The sequence below is a fragment of the Capricornis sumatraensis genome, chromosome 12, assembly GCF_032405125.1.
Source record: "Capricornis sumatraensis isolate serow.1 chromosome 12, serow.2, whole genome shotgun sequence".
In the NCBI taxonomy this organism is placed as follows: Eukaryota; Metazoa; Chordata; class Mammalia; order Artiodactyla; family Bovidae; genus Capricornis; species Capricornis sumatraensis.
In genome coordinates this window covers 24772197-24798691 of record NC_091080.1, presented here as the reverse complement: position 1 = coordinate 24798691, position 26495 = coordinate 24772197, and the positions used below count along the sequence as shown (strand labels likewise).

The 26495-nt window shown below is 42.9% G+C and overlaps 1 protein-coding gene across 1 annotated transcript in view; it reads left to right on the top strand.

Annotated features, from left to right (window-relative positions):
- The first annotated feature begins 9594 nt into the window (after positions 1-9594).
- TSC22D1 (TSC22 domain family member 1) overlaps positions 9595-26495 on the top strand; it is a 122158-nt gene continuing 105257 nt past the window's right edge. The window contains exon 1 of the mRNA XM_068984202.1: positions 9595-12461. Within this exon, the coding sequence (XP_068840303.1) occupies positions 9595-12461 (2867 nt within the window). The remainder of the gene's footprint in view (positions 12462-26495) is intronic.

Here is a 26495-nt window from a genome sequence, read left to right as displayed (position 1 = left end):
CTGCCATGATCTGTTTGTACTTCTCGACCTGGTTTTGGTTCACATATGGTGGAAGGACAGAGGTCTTCTCAGAATTGTAACACAAAGAAAAATAATGAATTTGCTTATTTCAATAACTTCAGTATTCAAAAACATGTGCAAATACAAATTGGTCCTTAGAACGTGTTGGAAAGACTAGGTTATTATTGTCTCTATTTTATAGGCTCTCATGTTCAATGAACACTAATTGCTGGGATGGGAAAACATTTATCTTGTCCTGCATAGACAGTGTTCCCCAATTATGTGTGATTAATGCCGTCCCCCCCCCCCAAGCATTTGACATCTGTTTTTGATCAGTGAAGGATCATCCAACTTATCAAGCCGTGGTTCTGTTCATTTATGTCCAATTCCTAGGCAGCTGTAGTAGAGATTCTAAAATGTACATTCTTTCCTAGAATGTTTCTACATCAGGAGAAAATGGTGTTCCCAGAGTCTTTGGACAAATTAAAACATGAGTATTCTGTGGAAATTTAACTTGGGAGCTAGAGTTGGCAGAAACCTGATTTAACAATGTGTCTCAGATGCAGCCCTGAAGGAAGAGAAGGTTACACTGCAGGAATTTCTATCTTAGCCCCACATTTGCTAAATTTTAAGACCACAAACTCTCTGAACCCCATTTTCCTCATTTGCAAAATGGGGTAATTACAGCTCGTACATTATACAGTTGTGAGAATTAGAGATAAAACACTTAAAGCAGTTAGAAAATGTGTTTTAGAGAGTAGTCATTAAATAAATATTAGCTATCATCTGGGGAGATTTGGAGGGTTATTTGATTATAAACTTAGAAAAAAAAACGAAGTTAACAAATTATTTCTTTTTTTTAAATGTTACTTAGTTCTGTAGCAGAAGTTAGAAATGTTTTTTTTTTTAAATTTATTTTAATTGTGAGGAAATTCTCCAAATTAACACATTCCTTAGAGAAGACTGACTGTGGAAGCGTCTGTATCATTTATGTTGCTTCAAACAGGGAAGAAGTCTTTCATCCCCTTCATGTAGAAGAAATGCTGTGTGCAATTAGTGTGTATGCTGAATTATGTTCCTTGGCATTCAAAAGCATTAAAAGAACACTCATTAATTTCCAAAAGAGCTTTGAAAAATATTAGTCTCTAGAGGTCATACTGTGTTTGCAGGAAAATCCTCAGCACAGAGGCATGGAATCTGCAATGAGGAGGGACCTGAGTACCCAGATTTAGGCATAAACCTTGGACAAGTTATTTAATCTCTCTGTGATCACTTACTTCTAAAATGAGAATGATAAAACCTTCTCCCTCAAAGGGTAGAATTTAACGAGCTAATGTATATCAGTGTGCCCGCTGAACCATAAATTTAAATTTCTATACTTTAAAAAAAAAATAATCATGTCTCCTTTGAGGATATAAAATTGTTTAGCTGACCAGAAACATATTTATATTAAAAGTTTAACAAGTGCTACAAAATTGAATCAGTTATAAGTTAAGCTATACTCAGTGAAATGTGAATGAAAAGTTTCAAAATAAGTATTTTGTGCAATTTGCAAAAGTCAAAGAGCACATATGACTTCTGGTCTCATATTAACAATTTTCTAGAGAGCAAACTGATTTAATAAACATGCTGTACTATCCCCATGCATAAATTTCATATGTAAAAATGTATGACTTTTTTTCATGTTTATAACTCATTATTTAAAAATTTGACTTTTTTAAGATGACATTTAAAAGTTACACATAACTACAGCATGACCGAAGCCCTGGTTAGCCAGAATAATTACTGGAGTGGATCAATGGTGTATTTTCTGCTCCCGTTTCTCTTTAGTATTTATCTCTGCACTCACAGCCATTCTGAGTGCAAGTATTCTCTTCCTGCTCCTCAAGGGCACTTCTTTTGGAGAATTACTTGGTTTTATTTTATTAAAAAAAATATTTTTTTTGGCTGTGCATGCAGCATATAGTTTCCTTGCATGTGGGCTCTTAGTTCCCTGACCAGGAATCGAACCTGCACCCCTTGCATTGGAAGGTGAAGTCTCAACCACTGGACTGCCAGGGAAGTCCCTTCTTGGTTTTATTTTTTAACTTATTTATTTTAATGTATTTATTTTTGGCTGCGCTGGGTCTTCCTTGCTTTGTGCCGGCTTTCTCTAGTTGTGAGAGGGGGCTACTCTTTCTTGCGGTGTGCAGGCTTCTCATCGTGGTGGCTTCTCTCATTGAGAAGCACAGGCTCTAGGGCATGAGGGCTCCACAGTTGCAGCGCAAGGAAGTCTGTTATTTGGTTTTAAATGCCCATCTATTTCACAGTTCTCACAAATAGGTAAATTAAGTTATAATGGTCAGGAAATTTTCTATTTTATGGTAGAAAAAATTCTGGGATTCTCCAGGCAAGAATACTGGAGTGGGTTGCCATGCCCTCCTCCAGGGAATCTTCCCAACCCAGGAATCGAATCCAACTTCCTGCATTGGCAGGCAGGTTCTTTACCACTAGTGCCACCTGGGAAGCCCACCAAAAACTCCTGACATAGTGAAATTTATGTGCTTGTTTGCAATGTTATGATAACGAGATTTAGGTGAACAGTGCACCTGGGACTAATATGAACAATAGAGAGTAATTCAGAACTACTTCGGAGAAGGCGATGGCACCCCACTCCAGTACTCTTGCCTGGAAAATCCCATGGACGGAGGAGCCTGGTAGGCTGCTGTCCATGGGGTCGCGAAGAGTCGGACCCGACTGAGGGAATTCCCTTTCCCTTTCAGAATTATACCTTCAGAATGTAAATAGGTGAAATGTAGGCTTTCAAAAGACAAAGGATAAGTCCAAGTACTGGATTCGAAGGAGTGTTAATTAAAAGGACTTCATTCCACACAGCAGTGGGCATTTGATAATAATGCAAAAAAAATCCAGACTTTGCAAATTGAAAGGTGGGAACCTGGTAACACCACCAGTTTGGTTCAAGGGCTTCTGTTTGTTTTTAGGGACTCATATTTATGTATCACTGGTTATAGAAATGCTGGCTACTGGAGAAAGAGAGAGACATTTCTCAAACTCAGGATTTCCATATTTGCAGACTTGCTCGTCATATCTCAGTGGGACTTGAGGCTGCCTCACCAGGAATTTGAAGGTGAAACGGCAGATAAAAGTGAAACATGTTTCGAAAGACCGTGTTTTCTTAGGTCTTACTGTTATCCTGGAAAAAGGAAAACAAGTTTCTTCTAAAAAAAATAATACACTCACCCATGCACCCCCAACATCAAAACAGCACAAAAATAACAATATTCATTATTACTAGTTATTAGAAATATCTGCTTTTACAGGGTTACCTCAATGAGTCATTCTGTCCAACTTTGAAAGACTTGATTATGTGTTTCTTCTGCTTCAAACTCTATCAGCAGAATCATGGTGGGTATTTAGGTGATCCCAGGCATGTTAAGTTGTTGTTTGGGGGTAATTTAAAACTTTGACCTAAAAGCCAACTTGTGAGGGACAGTGAGTATTTTCTTTCACATAGTAGCTCAGAGACACATTTAGCCCCACTATATTCCACTGCACTTTCAATTTTCTGGGATACTTACTTCCTATTTTCCGTTCAAAAACTATTTAAAAAGCATGTCAGAGTTTCATTTCAGCAATGAATGGTGGCCATTAATTGGGTGTATCTCTTAAAGCAAAGGCTGTTGTAGTCTTAAAACAATAATTATTTTTGTAAATGGCCATCAGTCAGTGAGTCAGTTCAGTTGCTCAGTCGTGTCCGACTCTTTGTGACCCTATGAACTGCAGCACGCCAGGCCTCCCTGTCCATCACCAACTCCTAGAGTTTACTCAAACTCATGTCCATTGAGTCAGTGATGCCATCCCACCATCTCATCCTCTGTCATCCCCTTCTCCTCCCATCTTCAATGGCCACAGTTATGTAAAAAATCCAATTATTCACCTATCAATTCACGAATATCATAAAACAAGTCTGATGTTTTCAAGTGAACTTGATCTTTACTACCATCTCCCTTTCAGTATTTGTGACCACCTACCTTGTACATGAGGTTATTGATATTTCTCCCGGCAATCTTGATTCCAGCTTGTGCTTCTTCCAGCCCAGCGTTTCTCATGATGTACTCTGCAAATAAGTTAAATAAGCAGGGTGACAATATACAGCCTTGACGTACTCCTTTTCCTATTTGGAACCAGTCTGTTGTTCCATGTCCAGTTCTAACTGTTGCTTCCTGACCTGCATATAGGTTTTTCAAGAGGCAGGTCAGGTGGTCTGGTATGCCCATCTCTTGAAAAATTTTCCAGTTTATTGTGATCCACACAGTCAAAGACTTTGGCATAGTTAATAATGCAGAAATAGATGTTTTTCTGGGACTCTCTTGCTTTTTCCATGATCCAGCGATGTTGGCAATTTGATCTCTGGTTCCGCTGCCTTTTCTAAAACCAGCTTGAACATCTGGAAGTTCACGGTACACATATTGCTGAAGCCTGGCTTGGAGAATTTTGAGCATTACTTTACTAGTGTGTGAGATGAGTGCAATTGTGTGGTAGTTTGAGCATTCTTTGGCATTGCCTTTCTTTGGGATTGGGATGAAAACTGACCTTTTCCAGTCCTGTGGCCACTGCTGAGTTTTCCAAATTTGCTGGCATATTGAGGGCAGCACTTTCACAGCATCACCTTTCAGGATTTGAAACAGCTCCACTGGAATTCCATCACCTCCACTACCTTTGTTCCTAGTGATGCTTTCCAAGGCCCACTTGACTTCACATTCCAGGATGTCTGGCTCTAGATGAGTGATCACATCATCATGATTATCTGGGTCGTGAAGATCTTTTTTGTACAGTTCTTGTGTGTATTCTTGCCACCTCTTCTTAATATCTTTTGCTTCTGTTAGGTCCAGACCATTTCTGTTCTTTATCGAGCCCATCTTTGCATGAAATGTTCCCTTGGTATCTCTAATTTTCTTGAAGAGATTTCTAGTCTTTCCCATTCTGTTCTTTTCCTCTATTTCTTTGCATTGATCGCTGAAGAAGGCTTTCTTATCTCTTCTTGCTATTCTCTGGAACTGTGCATTCAGATGCTTATATCTTTCCTTTTCTCCTTTGCTTTTCGCTTTTCTTCTTTTAATAGCTATTTGTAAGGCCTCCCCAGACAGCCATTTTGCTTTTTTGCATTTCTTTTCCATGGGGATGGTCTTGATCCCTGTCTCCTGTACAGTGTCACGAACCTCAGTCCATAGTTCCTCAGGCACTCTATCTATCAGGTCTAGGCCCTTAAATCTATTTCTCACTTCCACTGTATAATCATTAGGGATTTGATTTAGGTCATATCTGAATGGTCTAGTGGTTTTCCCTACTTTCTTTAATTTAAGTCTGAATTTAGCAATAAGAAGTTCATGGTCTGAGCCACAGTCCGCTCCTGGTCTTATTTTTGCTGACTGTATAGAGCTTCTCCATCTTTGGCTGCAAAGAATATAATCAATCTGATTTTGGTGTTGACCATCTGGTAATGTCCATGTGTAGTCTTCTCTTGTGTTGTTGGAAGAGGGTGTTTGCTATGACCAGTGCCTTCTCTTGGCAAAACGCTATTATGCAGATGACACCACCTTCATGGCAGAAAGTGAGGAGGAACTAAAAAGCCTCTTGATGACAGTGAAAGAGGAGAGTGAAAAAGTTGGCTTAAAGCTCAACATTCAGAAAACTAAGATCATGACATCCAGTCCCATCACTTCATGGGAAATAGATGGGGAAACAGTGGAAACAGTGTCAGACTTTATTTTTTTGGCTCCAAAATCACTGCAGATGGTGATTGCAGCCATGAAATTAAAATACACTTACTCCTCGGAAGGAAAGTTATGACCAACCTAGATAGCATATTCAAAAGCAGAGACATTACTTTGCCAACAAAGGTCCATCTAGTCAAGGCTATGGTTTTTCCAGTGGTCATATATGGATGTGAGAGTTGGGACTGTGAAGAAAGTTGAATGCTGAAGAATTGATGCTTTTGAACTGCGGTGTTGGAGAAGACTCTTGAGAGTCCCTTGGACTGCAAGGAGATCCAACCAGTCCATTCTGAAGGACATCAGCCCTGGGATTTCTTTGGAAGGACTGATGCTGAAGCTGAAACTCCAATACTTTGGCCACCTCATGTGAAGAGTTGACTCACTGGCAAAGACTCTGATGCTGGGAGGGATTGGGGGCAGGAGGAGAAGGGGACGACAGAGGATGAGATGGCTGGATGTCATCACCGACTTGATGGACATGAGTTGGAGTGAACTCTGGGAGTTGGTGATGGAGAGGGAGGCCTGGCGTGCTGCGATTCATGGGGTCACAAAGAGTCAGACACGACTGAGCGACTGAACTGAACTGAACTTTGTACCTATGTCCTCTGGGTTGCACAGTGGTTAATGGCACAGTCTGCCTGCCAACGCAAGAGATTTGGGGGTTTGATCCCTGTGTGGGGAAGATCCCCTGGAGAAGGAAATGGCAACGCACTCCAGTAGTCTTGCCTGTTAAATTCCATGGACAGAGGAGCCTGACAGGCTACAGTCCATGCGATCACAAAGTCTGCTGCCTCTGAGCAGGCATGCACTTCCTACTGACCCCAGAACTCGTTAAAAACACGTAGTCCTACTTCTGAATTTAGTGAAGGAGAGCACAGAAAAAGCAATGTATCAAAACTGGTACAAGCTATACAGGGGTGTTGAGCTTGTGCTTCTCTATACTGCAATAGAATGGTGAGGCTCCTAACCTTTTAGGGGATGGAAAGAGGGGACAAGTTTAGAGAAAGCTAAAAGGTAACATGCTGAATCTACTATTATGCATCTTTCAAACCCTGCCATGTATGTTTTTAACAAGCTCCTGAAATAGGACTGCTAGATCTGGTCTGTGAGATTTAGTGAATCAGAGGTCTGACCATAAACGTTTAGTCCCTCAACATTAAGTTGAAAAAAAAAATTTCTGAGGTTTCCTAAACTGTGTTTTTGTTTTCTTGGTTTCTAGGTGAGAAGTACATTTTGTTTAGTGGTCAAATATGCTTAGGGCTAGAACGTTTTGACTTGTAATGGCCAGAGCAGCAAATTCCAGTTAAGTTGCCTCCAATCAAACTTAACCCTGCTTCTGTAGAACTATGCAGGTGTTTCTTTTTTTTTTTTTTTCCTTTCTTTTTTCCAAACTGGAACTGCAGACAGTTCTTTTTCTAATCGCAAAGGTGGTCTTCATTGATCATTGTCCTCGCGTTGCCACCATGACCAGGCCACTTTGTCTTTCAAGTCAAAACCTATGCGGGCTACAGCCTGGAGAATTACAGGGAAAGCTATCCCTGTGGGCGATTAGCTCCACCTGTTGAGGTCAGTTTTTTTTTTTCCCCCACTGGGCCGGGCTGCTGGGCTGCTTCCCTCCAGGTAACGACGGATTGCAAGCGCTCCCTTTCTGGAGATGAGCTCCTTCCGGCCGTTGAGGGCAGAAAGCAGCAACATCTGCCGGCTCGCTCGCCCCTGCCCGTCGAAGGGGTCGAGGGGACCGCATGGGAGCTGCCACCGCGCAGCACAAAAGGGGGCGCCGCTCGCGAGTAGCCCCCGGCCTTCCGCGGACCCCGCGGCTCGGGGGTACCCTCGGAGCCGGCGAGGGCGGCGCGGCCTGGGGGGCAAGCCCAGGTGCGGCGAGGCGAAGAGGAGGGCCCAGCCGCGCGCCTAGGAGGAACGCCTGACTCATGTCGTGGCGGCGGCGGACTCCTGGGAACTGAAACTCGTGATGCTTTTGCTGCGGAGAAAAGCCTCATTACCCATTCCACAGGCGGGGGCTGGCGGGGGCCACACCACCCGGGGCGCAGACACCCGAGCCCCGGTGACCGGGCGGCCTCCGCGGGCCCCTCCGCCCGCCGCGTGCCCGCGCGCGCGCCGGCCGCGTGTGGAAAAAGGAGCGGACACGCCTAACAGGCGCGCGCGCTCCGCGCCCCGCCCCACCCCGCTATGGGCCGACCCGGATTCTCTCCCCCGCGGCCGAAATTCCCCACCCCCGCACCGCCGGCGCCTCAGTCAACCTTCGGCAATTTCCGCCGGGACACCCGGCGCTCGGCGAGGCCCGAAGACCCGCCGCCGCCGCCGCCTCCTTCTACCGCCAGACCCGGCTTTATGTCTGCGGCGCCGGGGCGCATGCGCAGACGCCATCTTCCCTCCTCCTCAGCCGGCCCCCTCCGGCCGCCGCCGCCGCCGCCACCGCCTCCGCCTCCTCTCGCCCGCGGTCGCCCCTCCTCCTCCTCCTGCGCTCGGGCGCTGGTCCCTCCTCTCCCGATGCCGCGAGAGACCGGGGGATACGGCGGAGCCGGAGAAGAGCACTAGTAACAACCACCACAGCCCCCTCCTCGCCCGCCGCCCTCCCTCGGCACCCACCCACTCACCCGCCCCGTTCGCCGACACCGACCAAACCCCACCTCTCGTTCCTTTGAACGGCGTCGGCTGCAGTCGCTGCACCAGCCCCGTCTGGCCACCAACGCCGCCGAGAGAGGAGTCGCCGTCGCCTGCGGCCCCCTCCCGCCCGGGCCGCGGGAGCAGCGGGGGTGAGAGGACCAACCGGCTGCGGAGGACAAGGACGAAGCGGCTCGCACCACCGCCGGCGCTCCTCAGCGCACGTCCCGCCGCCCTCCGGGGAGGCTCGGGCGCCGGCCCCTTCCTCCCCGAGGACGTGTGCCGAGCTGAGGCGCCTGCCCGGAGGGAGGAAAATGCTCGGGCTCCATGGCTGCCAGTGATGGAGCGGTCCCTGGGCTCCCGCTGCCACCGCCGCCGCCGCGCCCCGGCCGTGCTCCGCGAGGACCCGGCGTCTCTGCGCGCCCGCCCGCGCCCCGTTGCTGGGCTCACCGTACCGGGCGCCCCGCCGCCCGAGCCTCGCCGCGCCGGCCCCAGTCGCGGCCAGCGTTTCCTTACGGAGCAGCAGCAGCCGCCGCGAGCCCAGGGGGTTTGAAAGGGTCCGCGGGGCCGTGGGGGGAGGAGGCCCGAGCCGGGCCGGCGGGGCCGGGAGCGGAGGTTTGAGCGACACTGACTGAGCTCGGGGCTCGCCGCCGGCAGCCGCGGCGGCGCTGGGGGGCGGCGAGGGGAAGGCGACACTCGCTCGGCGCCGCCTTCGTGCAGGGCGACCGGGAGGCTTTTTGCAGCGGCCGCCGCCGCCGCCGCCGACGGGAGGAGGGGCGGAGGTGGCTCCGGAGTTGTCCGGAGAAGGTGGGCATTTCTTGGCTTTTCCCACCCCCCTCCCCTAGCCTCCCCGCTCCCCTCCCCACCCCCTCCCTCCCGCCCCGCACCCCACGTGAAGCGGAGTATAAAGGGGGTGTGAGGCCAGAGGGGAAAGTGGATGGCGAAGGACTGAAGGGGTGCCCCCCTTCGGGTCCCTGGCCGCCCCGTTCACCCTCGTCCATCCTCCCTTCCCGAAGCTCGGCCTCGAAGGCAGGAACGGCCGGCGCCTGCGGCGGAGGAGGAGGAGGAGGAGGTGGGGGAATCGCGCCGGGCGGAGCGTCAGGTCCCGTTTTCCTCCTCGGCGTCTTGAATACAAAGATTACGGTGCAGAAGGAAATTGCACTCGCCTTCTCCGCCCCCCGCCCCGGTACCCAACACAATGCACCAGCCGCCCGAGTCCACGGCAGCCGCGGCCGCTGCAGACATGAGTGCTAGGAAGATGGCGCACCCGGCAATGTTCCCTCGAAGGGGCAGCGGCGGGGGCAGCGCCTCAGCTCTCGGTGCAGCAGGTACCGGCGTCGGTAGTAGTGCCCCATCTGCCGAGGATTTTCCGCCTCCGTCGCTGCTCCAGCCGCTGCCTCCTGCAGCATCTTCTCTGTCGGGACCACAGCCTCCGCCTCCACAAAGCCTGAACCTCCTTTCGCAGGCTCAGCTGCAGGCACAGCCTCTTGCGCCAGGCGGAACGCAGATGAAAAAGAAAAGTGGCTTCCAGATAACGAGCGTGACCCCGGCTCAGATCTCCGCTAGCATCAGCTCGAACAACAGCATCGCAGAGGACACGGAGAGCTACGACGACTTGGATGAGTCTCATACGGAAGATCTGTCGTCTTCCGAGATCCTTGATGTGTCGCTTTCCAGGGCTACGGACTTAGGGGAGCCTGAACGCAGCTCCTCGGAAGAGACTCTCAATAACTTCCAGGAAGCCGAGACACCTGGGGCGGTCTCTCCTAACCAGCCCCACCTTCCTCAGCCTCATTTGCCTCACCTTCCACAACAGAACGTTGTGATCAATGGGAGTGCTCATCCACACCCCCTCCATCCCCACCATCCCATTCATGGCCACCACCTGCACCACGGGCACCACCATCCATCCCATGCCGGTGTGGCCAGTACATCCATCCCTGGAGGGCCGCCCTCAAGCCCAGTGTCCAGAAAACTCTCCGCCGCGGGAAGCTCTGATGGTGTTATGCCAGTTGCACCAACTTCTGCTGTATCATCGAGTGGCTCGCCGGCATCTGTCATGACTAGTATCCGTGCTCCGAGTACTACCGGCAGCCTAGGTATAAATTCTGTTACGGGCACCAATACGATGAATAACGTTAACATCACTGCTGTGGGTAGTTTTAATCCTGCTGTGACCAGCAGCATGCTTGGTAACGCTAATATAAGTGTGAGCAGTATCCCCAGTGCTGCTAGTATGAGTGTCGGGCCTGCAGTGAGCAGCGGGGTTAATGTGAATATCTTGAGTGGCATGGGCAATGGTACGATTGCTTCCTCCGCGGCCTTTAACAGCGCTGCCAGTGCAGCAGTGGGCATGACAGTGGGGGCCGTTTCGAGTCAGCAGCAACAGCCAACCGTTAACACGTCCAGGTTCAGAGTCGTGAAGTTAGATTCTACTTCTGAGCCTTTCAAAAAAGGTCGATGGACTTGCACTGAGTTCTATGAAAAAGAAAACGCCGCCGTACCTGCCACCGAAGGGGTGGTGGTAAATAAGGTGGTGGAAAGTGTAAGACAGAACACGACCGAAGCGACTTCCGAGAGGGAGAGCACGAGTGGGAGCTCTGTGAGCAGCAGCGTCAGCACACTGAGTCACTACACGGAGAGTGTGGGCAGCGGAGAGATGGGCACCCTGGCGGCCCCGCCGGTGCAGCCGCAGCCGCCCCCGACCCTTCCAGGGGTGGCCCTTCCGCAGATGGACTTCAGCAGCACCGCTCCACAGGGCATTTCAGCAGTTAGCATCCCTCAGAGTATTTCTCAGTCGCAGATCTCGCAGGTTCAGTTACCGTCTCAAGAACTGGGCTATCAGCCGAAGCCAAGTCTTCCACCAGTACCTCTGCAAGCCGGTATTCAGCCGTCACCTGTTGGCGTGGTGGGCGTCACTTCGGCTTTAGGTCAGCAGCCTTCCATCGCCAGCCTGGCTCAACCCAAACTGCCGTATTCCCAGGCGGCCCCCCAAGTGCAAGCTCCCCTGTCAGGGGCGCCACCCCAACAGGTACAATATGGCCAGCCGGCGCCAGCTGTGGCCACTCCGATGGCCCCAAGCCACGGTACATCAGTAACTCCGAACCCAGCCTCCGAGTATGTTCAGCCCTCACCGCTTCTCCAAACAGCGGTATCCTCTGGACAGCCCACTTCTGCAGGGGTGGCCGTGGGAGCCACGGTGATTCCTATGGCTCAGCCACAGAGCATCCAGCTCCCAGTGCAGCCCGCGGCAGTCCAGGCACAACCTGCAGGGGCAGCTGGCCAACCTGTTGGCAAGGCTCACACGACAGTAGCTGCGGTACCTCCCGGCAGTCAAATCGCAAATATTGGTCAACAGACAAGCCTACCATCGGCACTGCAGCAGCCCTCCGCCCAAGTCACACCTTCAGTTATCCAGCAAGGTGCTCCTCCGTCTTCACAGATAGTGCCACCTGCTCCAGCTGCGATCCTTCATCAGGGAGTTCAGCCCAGCGCTTCAAGCCTTCCTCAGCAACTGGTCATTGCACCCCAGAGTACCCTGTTACCTGTGCCTCCCCAGCCACAGGGGGTCGAGTCGGTAGCTCCAGGAGTGGTTTCGAAGCAGTTGCCTGCAGTTAGTCCTTTGCCCTCTGGTAGTAGTATTTCTGTTACAAATCAGGTTAGTTCAGCTGGTCCTTCTGGACTGCCTTCTGCCCCGACAAACTTGGTTCCGTCACAGAATATAGCACAAGCCCCTGCCACTCAGAATGGTAATTTGGTTCAAAGTGTCAGTCAGCCTCCCTTGCTAGCATCTAATATAAATTTGCCTTTGGCACAACAGCTACCACTCAGTTCTGTTCAATTCTCCGCACAATCATTAGCTCAGGCAATTGGAAGCCAAATCGAAGATGCCAGGCGCCCAGCGGAACCCTCCTTAGTTGGCTTACCTCAGACCATCAGTGGTGACAGTGGGGGAGTGTCAGCAGTTTCAGATGGCAGTAGCAGCAGCCTTGCAGCCTCTGCTTCTCTTTTCCCGTTGAAGGTGCTACCGCTGACGACACCCCTGGTGGATGGCGAGGACGAGAGGTAAGCTCACGCCGTGTTTCTGCAGGCATTCAACAGATTCAAGAGTTCCTCTATTTAGTCACTGCATATGCACAGGGTTAGTCTAAAAGCATTATCTACTTTTTTCCTCTTTAGAGGTGAACGAGCATTTTTCTGGTAAGTTTTCTAGAGCAGGAGTGTGATGGAATGGTTTCAAACTGCTTAGGAAGTGGTCCAAGTAAAACGTAAACAATACTTGACAAAATAGTTTTTGAACATTAATAGTAGGTATGGGAGCCCCAAGAGATTTTGTTATTTACGAGATGGTTTTTTAGAATTAATTATGAACAGAAGCTTAATTTTTGCTAACCCAGCTTAATAGTTCATATCTTCTTTTGACTTACTAAAATCGTTATGATCATCTCTTGGGGGCAGGAGGGGAGGTTGTGGTTCCCACATTTGTTTCTCCTTCACTGAACTGGATGACCCAAAGTTCTACTGTGTTTGCTATTAGTCTGAAAAAGATCATGTTACTGCTTTTCCTAGTCAGATATTATAGGAAAGGTGACCTAAGCTGGGTTATACAGGTTGCTCTCAAACTAATTGACCGACTTTTGTGTACTTATTTAATGGTCGTTTTATCTGAGCAGTAAAGAAATGGGAATGGTAAAGTGTTTTGTGGGGGAGGAGGGGCATACACTTAAAAACAGCCCAATTTATCTTTGACGGTAGTATGCAGTATGTTTTTCCTTTTGCATAGTAGATCAAGATGGTAGCTGTTTTAAAGAGTAAAGAAAGAGAATGTCTTGGAGGGTTGAATTTATAGAGACATGAAACTGATTTTGTTCTCCTGCTAATCTACTCCACTTGTTCTCTTCTCTGACCAGAGAAATACAGAAAGCCTAAAATACATTACTAGACCATTGTTTTCTTAGTAGGATTGGTAATAATATGGTGATTTTCTGAATCAAATTGTGTCTTTGAAGCTGGCCAGCTAGAAGAGTTGTGAAATCTCTCATGATACTACATGGCTTTAAATTAAGTCGATTTTTAAAGGAATGTTCTTTTCACAGATTTGCCTTACTAACCTTGATCAAAATAATAGTTTTGATCAAGGAGTTTTGACAGAGGCTATTCATTTTCACTGTGGAACTTTGAATAAATGTGAAAGATACTTAAATATTTTAGTATTGGAGATTTTTGTGATTGAACTTTTACTAAGCCAGTTGGAACATTTACATTCTAAATGTATATCTGTGATTTTTACTTTGGAAAAATTGAGCATATTTCAAAAGAATTGCCATTTTAGAAAAACAAAAGCCGAATGTTTCAGTGAGGCCTTCTTTTTTGTTTTTTAATTACTTAAAAGATATAAGCTAAAGGCATGGTTAATTGAAATAATTTAAATTCTTGCCTTTGAAGATTCTTATTTTTCTAAGTCATATATAGAATCTTGTTATCTAGCCACATGTATTCTGTATCATGTATACAAGGCTATACTTTAAAAGAGAGACCTCTTCTAGGAGGTGATTTCCTTAATAGTTGTATTATAATTATTGCTAAACCTTTAAATTTATCAAATCATGCTAATACACATCTATAATTTTAAATAATTAACTTACCTCAGATATTCAGGTTTTCTAAATCTAGTGAGTGTGATCTAAGAACAGGTATATTATGTGGATGCTAAATTTAGAGAAGTAAAAGATGAGTGGATACACAAATGAAAACCACACACTTTGAATTCAAACCTGCCATGATTTTTACTAATTACCATTGTGGTCTCCTGGCGTGACTTTTTCCTTTTTGTTTTCTCCTCCTGGTGGTAGGGCATGATAGAGCTTTCCATAACATGGTGTTCCAGACGATTAAAGTCAGATGTTGCTACTTACAATTCGGTTTTTAACTATAGAGCTAGAGTCCCAGTTTAAGATATTAGAACAGAATCAATTTTTCCATATAGCAGCTGAGATGAGGACTGATTAAGGGCAAATTATGTAGAATGGTTTGAAATTAAAGGGGCAAAACAGATACTGAGAAATATGATTAAATATTGGTGTACAGTAACTTGAGTTGACTGTACCTGTTTTGAATTAACCACATATTTGAGCTTTTGTTAACATCCTTTAAATTCTGTAATATCAAAATGACCCCTAAAATAGCTGTAAAGTTCATATCTGGTAAATTTGTGTATTATTTTCTTGGCATTTTACTGCAGATTATCACTGTAGTTTGGAAAAAAATTGTTAAGTGATAATGATTTAAAAAATTGTTTTTACCTTTTTCTTCCCATGTTTCTGTGTCGTTTCTGTCTTCTGGGCTTCACCTATGGATCTCATGGGAGAAAAGGATACATTGTAATGTCGGTGTTATGACTTAGAAAACACATTAGCAATAAAACTTTTAGGTGGTAGGATACATGAAGATTGGCTGTTCTTTAGTCATCTTTTGAAATAATATTGACACACAGTAAATTTTAAAATGTTGGTAGCACTTGTCTACTGGTGTTGGCTACTGGCAGAGACTATAAAGATTAGAAAACATGATCAGGCCTTAAGATTATGTATGATCTTTAAAAAAAAAAATCATTCTCATTAAAAAGGTCTTAATGTCTTCATGTCTTCCCTGGTGGCTCAGATGGTAAAAGAATCTGCCTGCAGTGCAGGAGTCCTGAGTTTGGTCCCTGGGTTGGGAAGATCCCCTGGAGAAGTGAATGGCTACCCACTCCCATATTCTTGCCTAGAGAATTCCATGGACTAGGAGCCTGGTGGGCTACAATCCACGGGGTTGCAAAGAGTTGGACACAACTGGGTGGCTAGCAAACCAAACACGTAATGTCTTAGGTTAGCCTTTAATGTGAACTTACTGTTACAACACAGGGAAGATGCAGGTATTTCACACTGATGTTTTCAGTGTTTTGTGATTGTTAATACAGCCTCTTCTGTGAAATTGGTCAAACTTCCATTCATCCTTTAAGACTCAGCTCAGATGTTCCCTCCGTAGCATTCTCTTGAAGAAATGTTTGCCTTAGCCCTTTTTAGTGGTCCTCTATTCAAGGCACTGTGCACATTCAATTAAAATTACGTTTACCCATTTTCCCCACAAGACCGTGAATTCTTCAAGGGCAAGAGCTAAGTGTTTTTTGAAATAATGAGCAGACCTTTCTTTGCCTTTTGTATCGTTTAAAACTTGTATTGTCTCTCACCTTAAGCATAACTGTTGGAGATGCAGGATCATATAATTTAATGCCACAAAATGAAAAGAAATTTCATACCTTAAGGTAAATTGATATTTATCTTCTAAATACAGTACCTGTATATAGAGCAGTTCCTCAAATAGATATTAATGAGGAATTTGAGTTTTCTTATCAAATAGAAGTAATACTCATTTTTGCCAACTTCTTAGGATGGTTGCATCAGATAAAATACTTTAACTGTGAAATACTAGATTATAAGATCTAATTTTTATTTATGTTGTACCTGCCCAGTTTAAAGAGCCAAATAGTTTGCGTGCTTATCAAAACAAACAAAAGCTTCCTGCCCTCTTTATTTCCCTGGAAGCAGTCACTTTCACCTCTTGGAGATGACGATTGTGATATTTATCTCCTAGTCTCTAAATAACCGCCTGTATTACTACTCGCCGTGCAGTGCAGCCAGGTGGTTAGGAGAGTGGACTGCTTAGGTCTGAGCCACCCTCTCTGTCGTTCACCAGCTGCTTAACCTCTCTGTGCCTCAGTTTGCTCACTTTAGAAAGTGGGGAGAATAGTATCTACCTATCGCATAGGATTTTGTAAGAATGAAACGAATTTGGAAAGTCCTTTGAAATGTCTCTAACTCATATGCTCTATATTACTGTTCAGTTGCTAAGTCGTCTCCAATTCTCTGCAACCCCATGGACTGTAGCATGTCAGACTTCCCTGTCCTTCACTGTCTCCCAGAGTTTGCTCAAATTACGGTCCATTGAGTCAGTGATGTTGTCTCACCATCTCATCCTCTGCTGCTCTCTTTTCCTTTTGTCTTCGATTTTTCCCAGCATCAGGGTCTTTTCCAATGAGTTGGCTCTTCCCATCAGGTGGCCAGAATCTTGGAGCTTCAGCATTAGTCTTTCCAATGAATATTCAAAGTTGATTTCCTTTAGGTTTGCTTTGTATAAGTATGTGTTAGATACAAATACTTGCTTTTGTTTTTGGCTTTAGTAACTTCTTGGGTAGAAAATGAAGATTAACTTTGTCATGATCTACTCAGCTGGTCCTACTTCCTCCTGGTCCCCCCTTCATCTTAATAGTTACAATTGCATCACTGTTGATTATTCAGTTTTCTTGTAAAATATAACTTTTCCTAGCCTGTCTAATGTCCTGCACTTGCCTTCCTCCTATCCCAGCCATCTAGTATGTATGGTATACTTGTATGTATATTTCTGTGTATTGTTTAACATTTACAAATGTTAGTAGTGGGTTCCCTTACCCCAAGTTTTTCTCCATCATCATCTGTTTCCTCCAGGTTGCCTTTCTTCCCATTTTTTTGGGTTTTGGGCTTAACCTTTTGTAATAGAGCCTCTCCTCAGATGTCTGGCAATTCTTGATCTTCTGGGTGTACTTAAATGTAGGAGACTTAAGAGCTGATAAGCAGTTCTCAGTGTGACTTGTTGACTGTTAGCTTTTCCATAGGCTGATCTGGCTGGAATTCATTGTCTCCGCGCCTCCCTGCCGCTTTAGTTTTCTCTGTAGTAATCACTGACTCAGCGTTTCGTCAAATGTCCCTGGAGATGTTCAGACATATCAGGTATTGTTACCTCTTTTATCTTTCTGAGGAAGTCTCTCATATTTCTCTGATCTTCATTCTGGACTAATTGCCTTTTAGACTTACTAATATTGTGGGGTGCTGTGGTTGGGGCTGCATTTTTCAGTGACCCACGTCGTATTCTTCCTTGGCTTGCTCGATATTTTAAAATGGCTTTATATTACCCTTATACAGTTAGGTAAAGGATATTGGATTGGAAAGTGTATTATTTCATAATTTTGCTCCATAGCTTTCTAGCTTCCATGTTGCTTTTGGGAAGTTTGAAGCTGTTCTTATGGCTTACAGATATTACATGTGGCCTGTGTGTGTTTTGTTTTTCCTTTTTACCCCTGTCCTCTTATTATTTATTCTCTTTTCTTCCCTTCTCTCATTTTTTTAAATCTCTGAAAGCTTTTAAGAGTGTATCTGTTTTTAGCGTTCTGAAATTTAACAGTGAGGGTTCCTTATGTGGATTTCTTTTCATTCAGGGTGCTGAATACTTGGTGTGCCCTTTCAGTCTGGAAACGCCTTTTAGTTTTGGGACTTTTTCTTGAATGAGGTTGTTGATTATTTCTTTCCGATTTCTCTTTTCTTTCTCAAATTCCTTTTATTGGGATGATAGACCTTCTTGACCAATCTTCTGACTTTCTCATATTTTCTTTGCTGTTTTTTATCTTTTTCTTTTGCTCTACTGCTGTTGAGTTTTCATCTATTATCATAAATTATCATATATTAAATTTCCAAGAGCTTTTGTCTTTGGTCCTTGTGAATAGTATCTATCCTGTTCTAGTAGCAATTGTACTTTCTCTTAGCTGAGTATAAGTGTTAGTTTTGTTTTTTTTTTTCACTAGGGTTTCTTCTCCATGTGTGATCTGTGTCCTCCATTTTTTACTCTCATAGTTTTTATTTGTTTGGTCTTTATCTTTTGTGTTACAGCCTTTCCTTAGGTGGTGGTTGTGTGTGAGAGTAGGGGAGTAAAATGCTGATTTGAAATTCTGAGAGGTTTTGTTAGCTTCACTCTATGGTAACCTGTCCGGGCACCTCCGTATGTGTTTCTTCACTCAGTCAGCTTGTTTTCGGTATGCTCTCCTGCATATTGCTGTGCCTCGTTTTCTCAATCCCAGGATCTTGTGTTTTATATTCACTAGACAATATATTTTCAGTTTTTTGTTGGGGTTGGGGAGGGGTGGTTGGTATCTGTGGGGCTGGTTGCTTCTTAAACAGACTTTTAAACAATCTTTCTTATTTTAGCACTCTCTCTCCCCCACATCCCACTTCAGATGTATGTGGTACTGCCAATTCCTGAGTCTTTTGGGGATTTTACAGTTTAAATTGGGTTTGTTCTTGGCTTTCCCCACTGTTTGCTAAAGATTTGATTTCCTAGTGTTTGCTAAGTCATTTGTCACTCAACCATCTGCTTTCCAGCTTCCAAATTTTTGTTGCTATTGTCTTTTCACCCATTCTCTCAATTTTTGTGGGCTCATGGCTTTTTATATCTTAAAAATTCCTTTTCTGTCATTTTTAGTGAGGTTTTTAGGAAAGGAGTGTAAAATAAATGTGTCTAACTACACGTCTATTTCAGTTGTAGAATGCTATGCTATTAAATCTGAAGAAGGATGCTAATTTTAATGATTCATGCTCCAAGATTTGATCTGTAATTAGTACATAAATTTTGAGTGGAATTGCTTGGCTTATATTCAGCAGAAATAAGAATGGCATATAACTTGGTATTTTAGTTCACAGAAGTGATTTAAAATGTTAGGATTAGATTCAGTTAATACTTATTATCGCATTTAATCACTAAACAACCTTGTGAATTAAGTTTTTTCTAATTTACTGGTGCATAAACAGAAGCTTATTTGGTTTATTAGAGAAACCGAGTGAGTTGTGTAAGGTTACACACATAACAGTAAAGCAGAGTAAGGATTAAAAGTCGTTTTTCCAACTCAGAATCTGGTGCTGTTTCTACTGCTCATAAAGCCAACATGAGGTAAGCCCCTAAGGAATATTAGAGTGGCTGAAAACCCGAAAGAAGGCAGGCCTCGTTGATTTGTGTCTTAGTACAAATCATGGGATTGCCTTAGAACATATCAACATTTACCTGTGACCCTTTGATGAGGAAAAAAGTGGGCAGAGTCATAAGAGTGATGTACCTGGAAAATACAGTAGACAGACAAATGTTAGATGAATTAGATTTAACATTTTTTGGGGAAAGTTGTATGAAAATTATCTTTTCAGGAAAACCATTTCAATTTTCTAATCTAAATTCTGTCTTTGTAACATTGACTTCAGTATTGCAAAGCAAATCGATTTTATTTTTTGTTTAGAAACTTCAATTTAAAAATATGAAACTGCAGAGCATGCCCTGTTCTGGTGTGGCATTATCTGAGCCATAGTGGTTGATTTTTGCTGTGTCACTGTGCCTTTAGGGTTGACTATGTCATGGTAAGAATATGCTTTAGTGGCTTATTAAAAGAAATGACATGAGGTGGAAAATGATAAAGGATGTTTATGTTATTTTAAAAGAGTGATCTGTCTGTACTGAGTTTTGGATTCCAGGTTGACATTTTTCCTAGGCTTGCATCCCCAATCCTTCACTTCTTCCTTACCTATCAGCTAGACCCGAAAATCGTACTGGACCTCTCATTAGGTCTAGTTGAGCTTTGTTTTCCTTCCTTGAAGCACCCATTCTCTTTTACTTTCAGTTCAGCTCTTCTATCAGACTCATCGTTGGAGTTCTGTGGGTTTGTGTCCTCTTCCCATCCCCTCCCTTTTCCCTAGGTAGTTGGCTGTTCTGTGGCTTCAGATGTGATCTGTATGCTCTCAACTTCTGAATGCATATCCCTGGACCACACTTTTCTTCTTAGCTCTAGACTGATGTGGTCCTTTGCCTTAATGTTATCTCTACTTGCGTTCTCAAAGCCTCTCAGTCTCAACAGATCTTAACCTTAACCTCCTTATTATTTGACCTCTCAAATGTATTAGTCACCCTCATTTTAATAAATGTTACTTCTCATTCTAGTTCTTCACTTTAGGAGCCTGAGTTATTTCTTGATAGTTTCCTTTCTCTCACGCTGTACATTCTGACCATTACTTTCTAAATATATCTTGAATTTATCTTTTCTTTCGCTGTCTCTGTTGCCACAACTCTAGCCTAAGATAACATACTCAACTCTTAAACTTCACCAACTTTCTGCATACATTCTTGCCTTTCTCTGATTTTATGTCTTGTAGTCAGAATGACATTCTTAAAATGGAAATCTGTTTCAGTTACTCACTTGTCCCAAATCCCTAAAGCCTTACCGTTTCTTTTAAGGTGATTCCATTTTGCTTTTGCTCCCTTCTGGCTTCATATGCTCCTTCCCCTCACTTTTTGAGTCCCATCTGCCTCCTTTCAGATCCTCAGGTTGTCATCCTTACTTGCTCTCTCCTCCGGGCTTTGGCTTGGGCTGTTCTTTTAGCCAGAACGTGTTCTGTGTCATCTTTCCTCCTTTCCTCCCTAAAGCCTCACTGTCACCTTAAGAGGCCTTCTCTGATACACCAGTCTAAACTTAGATTCTTTGTTAACACTGTTTAAAATCACCTTGTTATATTATAGTGCTTAGTACAGCCTTTAATTTGTGTATGATTATCTGTTTGATTTTAAGCTTCACAAACAAGTTTTTGGTTTGCTACTATATATACAAAGTATATGTTGGTATCTGACAGTAGGTACTCAGTAAAAATCTGCTTAATAAGTGAAGAAAAAAAAATTTAATGTTGGCGTAAGGACAACTTCTTTTTTAAAACACTGTTATGACATATTTGAAAGGTAAATAAGTTCTTGATACATCATGTGATAACACTATTTTCTCCTTTAGTAGAGGTGATTAAGAGAGAGTTGATTGAGGATTGATTGATTACTTTTTTGTGTTTATGAGCAAAAAAGCAGTGCTTACTTGCTGCTTTAGCAAGCATCTCTGTTTATTTTTGCACATATGTTTTGTTTATGTATGTTTATGATGAGTTCTCCAACTTAAACCCATTTATTTCTACATTGTGTCAGTATTTTTTCTTTATCTCCTTTTGACTGGTTCACTCTTCAGCATAAATGATTCTCGAATATCTAAGTATTACCTTGAAAGTTCTTAGCAGTTTCAACTGTTTAAAATATAAACGTTTAACTGGCAAAATGCCACTTGTTTGTATTAAGAGTTTCCTTTGTTAGTGTAGTAAGCATTGAGTTAATTACTTGTTTAAAATTCCTAACCACTCTGTTTTGCTTATGGTCAATGTAGTTACTTGTTACTAAACTAGTAAGTTATGGTTTCTGTTAAGGGCAAAGAATCATGAAAAGTATGAGGCAGTGATTAGAATTAGCAATAAGTTTAATTGATTATATATGGATATTAAATGGGAGTAAAAAAGTATTAAGAGATGAGGCCTTTTAAGATTGGGGTTATTAAAAACAGAAGGGAAAATACAAAATCTGTTGTAGTTCAGGGGTCATCAGAGGCTAGTTCTGAGAGTCTTTAAAGGTTTTCATATTCTTCTGTGAACATACTGGTGTTAAAACTGGCTGTGTGGCTTAAAACTGTATTTGTGTTTACTGGGGAGAAGATTCACTGTGGCTTGATTCTATTCAAGGATTAGATCGTGGTGAATGGTATTGCCTTTTCTCATCCATGGAGCCATAGAGTAGAGTACTCTGAGCTTCCTGGGGATAAGACAGATGAGATAGCATCTTGTTTTTCCAGGCGGCCCAGATTATTTTTATAATACTGATTTACTACCTAGATGAGGAGCTCCTGGTACTCAGTGTACGTGTCTGAGTATTCTTTTTCTGAGTAATTGTAGATGGATGGATTGATTATAAAATTGCTCACTGTTGATGAGACTTTATTCTCTCTCAGCTCTCCTAGTTACCTAATTTCTTTGGTTATTAGGGTTAGTGTATATCTCCATGTCAACAAGCCACATATTGACTAGTTGGTCAAACAACATATAGATGTACAGTTGAAATGATATCTAGCATTACATTTTTGCTATCATATGGGTATGATATATTTCTAGTGGTGATAGTAATAAAACCTTACTCTTGTATTATTTTTGTGGGGCAAGGGTTTAATAAAACCATTTGAGATAGATTATGTGCTCTTGAGTCATAGCAGTCTTAAAGTTGTCTTAAGGCAATCTTAATGAATGGAGGAAATTAGGGGGATTGTGGTTTTCATTGTAAGATGATTCAGTTGAGGAACCCTTTGGTTAGCAAATTTCTCAACTTATAAAAATACTGTATTCACTTTTCTAGCTTCTCCTCCCTCAAAGCAATGTTTCATTTCTCTTATGTCAAAAAGGAAAAAGACAACCCTGATTTTCCAGAAAAGCTATTGATTTATAGCTGCAGTTTTGAAGATCTGAAGGATAAGTGGTTCTAACCTTCAGGTACGATTTTGGCAGTTTAATGTCTCCATAGGCTTTATCTGTGTTTGTAATCCAAAGCAGATGTGTCCTAAATATATTTAGTAGTGGAAGGAAATCCAAGTAACTGTGAACTAAATATCTAGGATGGGTTCTTTACATTATTGATCATAGGTGCTTTCTTTGTGTACTAACCAGAGTCCATTGCCAGTTTCTTCCAGGCACTGGAAAGAGATGAAATTATTTCTTCCTATCCCCTGAGCACTCCTAGTGAGTGAAAAGTTGCTCAGTCGTGTCCCGACTCTTTGTGACCCTATGGCCTGTAGCCCACCAGGCTCCTCCATCCATGGAATTTTCCAGGCAAGAGTCTCTACCAAAAAGGAAATGGTATAGATTTATTTAAAGTGACAAAAACATTAAGGCTATCATTGACAGTAAATGTAATTTGATTATTTTATTGACATCTAAAGTGCCACAAAACTTATTCCTTTGTATGTTAGTGCCTTTTTTCATTTTCGTTTGCCATTTCAAAAATTTGGGAATATGCACATATATGTGTGGGTATACAAGGTGGCTGAGATGGTAAAGCGTCTGCCTACAATGCGGGAGACCTGGGTTCGATCCCTGGGTCGGGAAGATCCTCTGGAGAAGGAAATGGCAACCCACTCCAGTACTCTTGCCTGGAAGATCCCATGGACGGAAGAGCCTGGTAGGCTACAGTCCGTGGGGTCGCAGAGTCAGGCACGACTGAGCGACTTCACACGTACAAAGGTATATGCTTTTTTAAGAGGACACTTTAAAATAGTCCTTAGATTACAGAATCTCCTGGGTATTTGAAAGGATGTAATTTATTTACGTGTATATACATAGCACTATTTATATCCTTAAGGAGAGCCTGCAGTTGAATTTAAGAATAAATAAATATATACACACACACACACACACATACATGAAAGGAAGAGACAACAGGTAACAGATTCAATATATATCACTCTTCTCCTATTTTTGGTCCTTTGTGTTAGTTTTTTTACCCATTTATAATTTATTTTATCTTGTAATATTTGCATCTATTTTTGTAAGCTTCTGGAAACATTTTAGGGAATGACTTGAGATAGAAAACCAGTAAATGGGAAAAGTATGACAAGGTAGGATATGGTGTGTCATGAGAGATATTATTAAAGCAGTGGTGAGAGATAGAATGTAAAGATCACATGCTTTTGAGAGAACTTTGATAGCTGTGGTGATTGTAATATAAGTCACATTAGCAGAGAAAACAGCCCAAAAGGTTCATGGTATGGAGAGTGTTTTATAGAAAAGAACACAGGACATAGTCTGAGTTGGTAGGAGATAGTGTCTGTATATAAGAACATGGCAGATGAGGCTAACTTTGAAAAGCCTTAAAGGCAGGGTTGCCAAGTTTGGACTTAATTGGGCTTGGAATGGAGGGCCCTTCTTGTGTTCGTGTAGTGGCCTGATCAATGCTGTGTTTTAGGAAACACATCCTTACTTTGGATGTCTCGTTGCTTCCTTTCTTAATGGGGTATGAGAAGTTCAGTAATTCCCTTTCCATCACTGATGAAGATAGAGGCACATTCTCTTTGTGGTTGCAATCTGAGATAATGGTTTGAACCAGTGACCTTGGCCTCATTAGGAAAGCTAAGAAGGTAAGGACCCAGTCCACACACGGTAACACTCCATGTATCCAGAGTGGGTAACTTAATCATTTAAGAACACAGCTCTGGCTTCCAAAACTGCTTGAAATTGCCATCATAAAATAAAGCTGTGTGGTTTTTTTTTGTTGTTTGTTTCCTCTTCTTGCATGGTATCTCTGGTCCGTTTTTGGACTTTTACTAGCTCTGTCATCTTAAAGGAGATGAGGGGAGGGGAAGGGGCGCATGTAGGATGACAGTAAGAAAGTAGCAGTTCATAACCTGACAGCAAAGTCGGAGTTGGAAATTTTAAGAAAACCCCAGAGAAATTTGATACCGTATTGAATGTTCACTAGTTGAAAGTTAGGTTATGTTTTGTATATTATTTTAAGGAAGCATGAACCTGAATAAATTCCAAATGGTGTTAATTACTGAGCTATGGATAAGTATAAAGAGATGGTATTTTTAGTTGTATTTGCCACCATTGTATCATTTAACCATGGACTGTTTAATATGCTGCTCTATGTTGCCTTTTTTTCCCATTCTCAAATAAGGGAAGTGCTTCACATTTTCCTAGTCAGAGTCTTCTGTAAGAAATTCAGAATGTGTTATAAATAAATGTTAGGCCTCTACAGACAGATATTATAGAGAATATTTTCAGTACTAAAAAGTCCCTAATACATGCTATGATTTAAGTAATTATCAATGATTTTTATATTTTATATTAATTTTATATATTATAAAATATATATCATATACTGTATATATTTTTATATAATTTTATATTTATATTAGTGAAATTATTGATGAATAAATGGCATGTCAGTTACCTATCAGTTTAAGGTATTGTGTAGATACCTACTTATTTGGATATTTTGTTATAATATTTTCCCCTCAGTTTTTTCTTTAAAATATTTTTATCATCTTTTCAATGCAGTGAATCAAATAGTTGTATCAAAGCTGATTTCTCATTTTAGATGTTTTAAATCTCTATTTTAGGAATGGATAATACAACCACTTTCTTTCATAAGGAGGTATTTGCTTATGCTTTTAATGTAGTTTTGTTTTCTTGGTTGTATCCTTCTGGTGTGCTATTTTCAACAATGACTAGGATTCTTTATTGAGGGAAATACTCTCCTATTTTAAAATTTACTTTTGAGAGATGGTGTTGGAAGGATTGATGCTCAAGCTGAAACTCCCAATACTTCGGGCACCTGATGCGAAGAACTGACTCTTTGGAAAAGACCCTGATGCTGGGGAAGATTCAAGGCGGGAGGAGAAAAGGGGACAACAGAGGTTCAGATGATTGGATGGCATCACCAACTCAATGGACATGAGTTTGAGTAAGCTCCAGGAGCTGGTAATGGACAGGGAAGCCTGGCGTGCTGCAGTCCATGGGGTCACAAAGAGTCAGACATGACTGAGTAACTGAACTGAACTGATTGAGTGAAACTTACCTTATTAAATTTATTTTGGAAAAAATGCTACTTTTTAGTTAACCTTTTTTGCTTGAATTTTGTTTTTTCAACTGTATTGTTTGGGGTGCAAGGTGATGAGGTGAATTGACTAAATCTCTGGTTTTGGCTCCAGTGCTGTCTGCTGATCAGGTGCTAATGAGCCATCACATGTCTGAGTCTTTCCTTCTTGTCCCATTTTAAAAGGCTTGATCACTTACAGTTGATCTTAACTTCTCTTCCAGAGTCAAGCATGGAGCCTTATCTTTTGCCTTTGGTGGATATTCCATGATATCATAGAATCTTAACATAAGGGATTTCACTGATTCCTAAGCTGTTCTTCATTTTCACTGTTTTATTCTCTTCTTTCAGGATCTATCAAACATTACTTACCAGTTATCCTCGTATGTGACATCAGGATTTATGTTTGTACAACTGGATATATATCTTATTAGGAATTTACCTGTTTTGAGATTCTAGGGAGGAAGGGTAGATCTAGAATGAGGAGGTGTAGGGAGAGTCCAAGCTAGGTATCTTAACTAGTTTTCTGCCTCCATTCTTGAATCCCATAGTAATAAACCAAATATTAAACTGCATCCCAGTCCTTTTTTAAAATTTATTTTTAAATGGGGGATATTGCTTTACTATGTTGTCTTGGTTTCTGCCTTAACAGCAGTGTGAATGAGCTGTAAGTATAGATATATCCCCTCTTCCCAGTCCTTTTAGGAACAAGCATACTTGGGTGTGTGCTCAGGTGCTTCAGTCTTATCCAACTCTGCGACCCTGTGGACTGTA